Here is an 8,090-nt window from a genome sequence, read left to right on the forward strand (position 1 = left end):
CTGAAGTGTGGGCGAAAAGACCCAGAGCTTCAGGCATGAAGGCTCTGACAATTGGGTTTCATACCAAGCTATTATGTAGATACTTTTTTTATTTCTTAGGAATATCTTGAGTTGAAAAGTTGTACCTAGAAATGCTAACCCAGGATGTTAACCCTTTACTAAGTAGAAGAGGCATTGTTTCCCACAGAAGCCAAACAGAAAACAAAATGTTACTAATATTGTCTATTTATTCATTAATAAAAAGTGCATAGTACAGCCCTTTACCCCAATCCAAGTACTCAGTAAAAGATCAACAGCAAATGCTAGATGGCACGAACTGATTTGTTTGGCATAATTTAAGCATTTAGAAACAGAAAATTACATTTAGTACATCACATGACCACTTTTGCTTTTAACAAATAATCATTGGACATGTAACGAATACTCAGGATTCTTCACTGAGAAACAGAAGACTGTCCCTAGTTTCTACTGCAACAAAAAAATTTAATCATTTGCTATTAAGCCTCCTCATGTTTCCTTCTTCAAGTTGCTGTTCTGTGATTTAAACTGAGTTGGTCAAATTTGAGCATAAAATCACCGAAAGCAACAAACTTTCAGTTAGAGTGACAGGCTTGCACAATCTAAGATATCAGTGAGTTTATAAACACTATCACGACACTAAATGGAACCACAGGACAGCGATACTCATGGATACTCTGGAGAACCACTGTGCACCGTGAAACATGCCTTCCTAAGCATGGGATAGTGTTTAGATACATGGTAGAATCTTTCGCTGCAAACAGTCCTAGTGTTAACCTGTCCCACGTGGAAGAGAGAAACCAAAACTACTAGATTTTGTATAACACAGTATGAAATGACTCAAGCTCTGGACAGCACACGGCCCAGACTGACGGGAATTTAAGATTTCTCCTTTACTTTCTCTGTTTTAAGAGAACTGCAGCTACAGAGCAAGCGAAGGTTTGCAAGCCAAATAAATAATGGTATTAGGAGTGTGCTCAATTAAGACATGTAGACGCCTCAAGAAGATAGCAATTTAAACTATTAGTGAGGTTAATAATAACAATATTCCATACAGGATACCACCATTTTAGGAATACAGAAAAATTTCCACAGCAAACAAAATAACAAAGAATAAAAAATAAAAACCCAAGATCAAGTACTTCTCAAAGAAACTCAACTGTTCACAGGCATTGAAATGTCTGGATTGGATTTTTTTTGTTTTGTTTGTTTTTTTTCGAGACAGGGTTTCTCTGTGGCTTTGGAGCCTGTCCTGGAACTAGCTCTGTAGACCAGGCTGGTCTCAAACTCACAGAGATCCGCCTGCCTCTGCCTCCCGAGTGCTGGGATTAAAGGCGTGCGCCACCATCGCCCGGCTGGATTGGATTTTTCTATACAATTGTGCTCATATATCCGGTGAACATGTAACTAAGCCTTTTCTGTGTTGGAAAGCAAAAGGGCTAAAAACCACGGTTGTGTCACCAACTCAAGGGAGGGCTCATGTAGGGAAAGGCTTGGCTGTTTACACAGAGTGTGCATGTGACGGAAATGAGCATCTAGAATAAGAATCTGCCCTTCTAACACTTATGTTCTCTATCTACGTTTTGTCCGTTCTTTTTTAACCAAGGTCAAGTCTCAACTACTCGTGAGGCAGACTGAGTAAACACGTCAGCTCTCCACTGGGTCTCGCTTCAGCGGGTTAGAAAACGGACTGTTGGAACACATGTGCAGGTCTCCAAAGGGTGAGGACAGAAAAGGAAATTCTACAGGGATTTAGTTCCCTTTGATGCCATTCCAATCTTGTTCAGCTTTAAGTCCCTCGCTTAAAGGGGGGACTTTTCCCTTCTGAGGCAACGTGTTCCTACGCAGCCCAACCTGACCTGAAATTTACTACATAGTCCAGTTTGGCCTCAAGACTGTGGCGACAGTTGGCCACGGCAAGAGAGAAACCCTTCTTTTAACCTGTGGTCTTCTTTTGTTCAGGGTTTAACTTACCTGGGTTAAGTCACCCTTTATAAGCACAAGTACCTAAAAGATGGTTCTATTATCTCAAGCGTTGAGTCAGGAGGAATGTCAGCAGCCAGGACCACAGCACAGGCCACAGTGATGCCCTGAGCCATGCTTCTGGGCCAGAGCGAACCCAGCACACGGGGGAATGAGCAGTGACATGGAGCCGGGCCAGAGGTCTGTCAGTGGCACAATGACAGACAAGTTTATTCAGTTTACACAAACAGTTTCTCAGATCTATACAGTGATAGTCCAGACTGACCTCGGGGAGGAAATCTTTACATTGATAGCAAAGTATGTTCGGGCCCCAACAGATCATCTGCAGCTACTTCCTACACAAAAACTCCAGGCCGTCCACGTGTCCAGATGCCATCTGTATTCACTGCTTTCTGAGCTGAGGAGAATGATGCAACCTCTGACTTTTAACTACACCCTCAAAGTTCAGTTCCCGATTCTCCTCTCCACCCCAGTACATCCACTTCCCGCTACTAACCAGAATCAATCGAGCCGAGAGGTGAGACGTATTCTTGTTTGGAAATTCCCCCTTTTCCTGGGAATAAACCAATTTTTCTTCATGTCAGAAGGGCAATAAAAGACTAAAATTTTTTTTTTCAAATAAAAAGGTGTGAAAATAAATGTCAACCCCACACATAGATGTAGGACGATTTCATTCTAACAGGTAAGTGTTGGAATGGGAGAGAGGCTTGCTGAGAGGCATTCGCTTCAAGAGACAGACAAATAGAGCCTGTGTTAGCCCGGGGTAGAGTGTATCTGGCAAAGGCAGAACCGACTCCTCCTTTCATGAGCCCTGTAAGGCTAGTGTACAGTGGCTTCCAACGACACGCAACGGATTCTAAACCAACCACTGTATTAATCAATCATGTTTATTTAAAGTATTTTTAACATCAGAAATTTTTAATGTGAATTTAAAAAAAAATCATTAATCAACCAGTTCACTTTTCCTATTCTAGCCACATGAGCCATCTGTAGCCACCCGGATCGCGGCTGCAGGCTCTAAGGAAAATAGACTAAAAGCTTCACTGTCCCAAGAACTGCAGAAAACTGCCAAGGTAAAGGAAATACAGTGTGGTTCCATCACTCACACCAGATAACCCCAAATAAATACCTTATGGAAAAATTAAAATCTATTAAAACCACTTAAAATACTCAAATGCAGAAATCTCAATTTTCCTTCAGTTGGGCAAGAAACCACCAAAGACAGTATGATCACGGGACAGCGAGTGGAGTGTTTAAGCTTGGGCCAACCAACAAAGCCCTGTGAACGTTCCGACAGATCCACCTACTCAGGTACACCGTAAATAAGAACTGAGCAACACAAGAAGCAAAAGTCAGTTTGCATGTGAAATTTCTATAAGCTCATGAAAACAATACCATCCCAATCGCAGATGGAAAAGGAAAAACAGCTAAGAGTACTCTGGTCATCTTCAGTCATTTGGTCGTGCACAGCATTGACAACGTTAGTCCACAGGCGGAGCGGGCGGGTCCTGTCCCTGGTATTAAGAAAGAATGGGTTGAGAGACTTTTAACACATCTAAGAAGTATAAAAGGGGCAGCACACCTGTCCCCAACCCCGTCGTGCTAAATTCGTACTTGGAGTCCTCAAGTTTTTATACAGGGAACATAAGGTTTTATACAGGGAACTGTGGTCTGGCAGTGTCTGCCCCATGCTTGCTTGTGTGTGGAGAAAGGGAAGCAGCCACCATGAGGTAGTGTCAGTCTTCTCCCTGATGTGCAGACACTCCCAACTGGAGACTCCGACTTCTCACAGTGGGATGTGTACCAGAATGTGGCTTGGGTGCTTGTGGCAACCATCTTACCCTAGAAGGGAAGCCCACCTTGCAGTGAAGCCTGTAGTAAGAGAACAGAAACTGGCCACGTATGCACGCGTGCATGTATGTATATATGTGTCTAGAACAGGTCTTGCACGCTGTCTTGGGTACCTCAAAGGTTGGCTTCACGCACATTGGCCAAGCACTCCCTGTTAAGCTATCTCCTCAGAGCATATGAGAGCACTGCCAATTTTTGTCTCTTTTGAGACAAGGGGATTTGTTAGGTGGCCTATGTGCTGGGATCACAGCTGGGTAGAGCATGTTCTGCTTCAGATCGTCAAACTTCCTCAACAATAAACTAACTGGATTTTTGGTTTGTTAACCAATAAGTCCACCTATTTAGTCACTTTATGTTGGTTTTTGCTACTTGCATTAGAAAGCGTCTGAGCTAAAAGACGATGAAAGCTATGCCAAACTACATGGGCTGAGGTACGAGGAGCCTGAATTTGAGGCCAGCTTGAGCTACAAAGTGAGTTCAAGGCTATCTGGGCCATACAGGGAGACTTTTATCTCAAAAACAGAGAGAGAGAGAGAGAGAGAGAGAGAGAGAGAGAAAGAATATAACCAAATTTTAGGACTCCTGGGAAGGCATTATTTCCTTCCCTTGGCATGCTGTAAGGGGGGCAGCATTGCTACTGCAGTTTGGTTTTTCTGTTCCTTGATGAAGAGACAGAAACTACTGTTCCTAGACCAATAAGGTCCAGGGGTGTATCACCTGTGATGACTTCTAAGTCAGTTTAAGTTGGATTGCTTTATTTCTAAACATTGGAGATATTGCTCCCTGACATAAAAATAATAAAGGTGTACACACAGTGTAAGAAAAAAGGCTAAGAAAAAAATAATCTACACAGGCAAGTTCTTTATGCACTTTCCCTTTTCCAAGAAAAGCCTGAAGTATGTTAAAGCTTTCTTTTCTACTTTCTTCTCTCCTTGACCTTCAACTCCCGCTGCCTCCCGGGTGTCAGAGTTGAAGGGTACACCATCACAGCCTGCACACGAAAACCTGTGTGTGCCACTGGCGCCAGTCTTAGCTAACTCAGCATGGGCATGCCTACTGCTCTACCAAAGCTCCACGGTGCAGCCCGATTCTCACTGTATACTTGGTTTCCTTATAAGTTCTAACATTAACAACATAAGGCTGCAAAAACGCAGCAATTAAGAACCGCACTTTGTGAAGGCTGGATAACAGAATTAAGAATAATTTGGTTCTAACATGTGGCTTCAACATGAAAAAAAAAAGCTATTTTGTTTGTTTTTTTGAGACGGGGTTTCCAGACTAGGCTCTAACTTGCTAACTAGCTCTAGCTAACTGGCTCTAACTAGCAAAGGATGACCTTGAACCTCTGATTGCCCTACCTCCACCTCCCCAGTGCAGGGATTACAGGTGTGCCACCACACCCTGTGTGTGAGGTGCTGAGGAGCCAATGCAGGGCTTCAAGCATGCTAGGGAAGAAGTCTACCAACTGAGCCATATCCCTAGCCTGAACACTTTTTTTTTTCTGGATGCTGTGTCATTTTATAGATACTATCACCTTCCTAAAATAGTACAAGGTGTAGTACAAGGTGGCCTAGAACTCACGAAGTAGAGTAGGCTAGCCTTGGGTTTGTGGTAACCCTCCTGATCTACCCTCCCAAATGCAGGGATTACAGATGTAATCTGTTATTTTTTTATGTTTACCTCCACAAAAGACAACCGGGGACTGAAAATTTTATTATGACTACAATGAAAGAATTCAGTCCAAAAGTTAAGTCTTCCCCTGGATAATTTAGATACTTCAGTCAAAACAAACACCCCCACGCTAACCCGAAAGGATGACTAATTCTTACACTGTGAGGACTGGAGGGCTTTCCGGGGAGGCTGGAGCCTCTCAAATGAGGAGGCCTCAGTAAGAACAGGAGCACTGCAATCACCATCCAGGCCATCAGGATCACAGTGATGCTGACACTGTTGTCACTGGAGGGTCCTGGCACTAAAGACAAACAAGAGGAACAGCTGTAGCGACACTGTAAAACTGTGAGATAAAGGTAAAATAGATTCTAATGCTAAAAATCAAGAAATAAGAAAAATACTAAAATAAGAAAAACACTAATAATTTAGAGTAAAGCTGTAAACTAATATATTTCAATTTCTCATTCCTTCAAGTGAGAAAAATCTACAAGGTATAACTTACGTTAGTCACAACATAATTTTGTTAGTCACAAATTATAGTAAAGAATTTGACTAGTCTAATAGTTCTTTTTAATTCTTTTTATTTGTTTATTATGTAATAATAATAATATTATTATTATCTCTGCAGCCCCGTCTAATAGTTCTTTACAATTTTATCTTTTATTATGTGTCTGTGTAGGAGTCGGGTCCTCAGAGCTGGAGTAATGGGCAGACTGTGAGTCATCTGACACACATGCTGGGGACACAACTCTGGGCCTCCACAAGAGGCAGCCCAGCCGAATGTAGTAATTCATATTTTGTTTTAAGAAAAAACTGAGACTCTGGGAAAACACTTATCACTGCGCCACTCCATGGGCTGCACATATTCGACAGTTTTGTATTGATTGCATAAGGTTCATGGACTTAAGAAATTACAAATCCATAGATTTGCTGAGATCTAAAGAAGCCGATTGAGAATACCTAATGGGAGCTGGCTGGAGAGATGGCTTAGAGGTTAAGAGCACTGGCTGTTCTTCCAGAGGTCCTGAGTTCAATTCCCAGCAACCACATGGTGGCTCATAGACATCTATAATGAGATCTTGTGCCCTCTCTCTTCTGGCCTTCAGGCACACATTTAGGCAAAACACTGAACATGATAAATAAATCTTAAGGAAAAAAAAAAAGAATACCTAATGGAGTCAGGTGGTGGTGGTACAAGCCTTTAGTCCCAGCACTCAGCAGAGAGAGGCAGGTGAATCTCTGAGTATGAGGCCAGCCTGGTCTACAGAGCGAGTTCCAGGACAGCCAAGGTTATATAAAGAAACTTTGTCTCAAAAACAAAACAAACAAAAAAAATTTAGCTGGGTTGATGGTGGTGCACACCTTTAATCCCAGCACTCAGGAGGCAGAGGCAGGTGGATCTCTGTGAGTTCGAGGTCAGCCTGGTCTACAAGAGCTAGTCCCAGGACTGGCTCCAAAACTACAGAGAAACCCCCTTTTTGAAAACAACAACAACAAAATGTTTATTCTTTTATTTTTTTTCTTTTCTTTCTCTTTCTTTCTTTCTTTCTTTCTTTCTTTTTTTGAGACAAGGTTTCTCTGTAGCTTTGGTGTCTGTCTAGGAACTAGTTGTTCCTAAAGGTGTGCACCACCACCGCCCAGCTTTATCCTTTTCTATTTGTGTGTGGGTCAAGGGGTAACTTTTAAGATCTGGTTCTTTCTTTTCACCGTGTGAGCCCCAGGCACTGAATTTAGGATATAAGCCTTGGTGCTGAGAGCTTTTATCAGCGGAGCCATCTGACCTGACTTCACTGGATCCTGTTCTTCATACAGGTCTATCCATCATTCGTTATCATCAGGTCTCCAGGGTAACCTGGGCTGGCCTCACATTCCTGATTTTCCTTTCCCTAACTCCCAAACAAGTGTGTCATCCAAAACTCCAGTAACATGAACCTCTCTGCTGACCAGCCCAGTGAGGAACCACTGCTGATCCACCCGACTCTGAGCACACTGGTTTGACCTTTGCTGGTGTGATTTGGCCCTACCTATCTAATCTTCCCTTCTTCCAATATTATCTCTTCTAGTTACTCCACATTCTTGAGCCAATGTTTCCCTCACCTGGCTGTACACCAATAAGGCCTGTAACCCACATCATAGATTCTGAGGCCCTGCGTCAGACCATCTGATTCAGGAGCAGCACATGGGTGTGGTCTAATACTTTTTCAAACCTTCCCAAATGAATATGATGTAATAATAGTTCAACACTACTCATGCAAACTCAGTCCTTCCAAAGCACCCTATATCCTCCACCCTGTCTAGTTCACAACCAACTCCCATTAACTCTTTACCTCCCTTTTCTATAACAATCCCATTCCTTCGGCTACTATCCCGCTGCCTTCCCCAAAGTATCATGGTATTTCTCAATTGAAGAATTGGCTTCCCATTTTCCTTAATTAGATGATCAGATTGTTGCCGCTGATTTCCAAGGCTAGGGATCAAACCCAGGGCCTTGGATGTGCTGAGCAGCTAGATCTCTATGAGTTCAAGGCTAGCCTGGTCCACACAAAGAAACTCTGCCTCAAAAAAAA

The 8,090-nt window shown here is 42.7% G+C and overlaps 1 protein-coding gene across 1 annotated transcript in view; it reads right to left on the minus strand.

Annotated features, from left to right (window-relative positions):
- Positions 1-213: 213 nt before the first annotated feature.
- The window catches only part of Smim14 (small integral membrane protein 14), a 48,004-nt gene continuing 40,127 nt past the window's right edge, over positions 214-8,090 (minus strand). The window contains exons 4-5 of the mRNA XM_005359271.3: positions 5,682-5,824; positions 214-3,515 (exon numbers count right to left, since the gene is read on the minus strand). Coding sequence (XP_005359328.1) covers positions 3,483-3,515; positions 5,682-5,824 — 176 coding nt within the window. The 3' untranslated portion in view covers positions 214-3,482. The remainder of the gene's footprint in view (positions 3,516-5,681; positions 5,825-8,090) is intronic.

Source organism: Microtus ochrogaster, linkage group LG1 (assembly GCF_000317375.1).
Source record: "Microtus ochrogaster isolate Prairie Vole_2 linkage group LG1, MicOch1.0, whole genome shotgun sequence".
Classification (NCBI taxonomy): Eukaryota; Metazoa; Chordata; class Mammalia; order Rodentia; family Cricetidae; genus Microtus; species Microtus ochrogaster.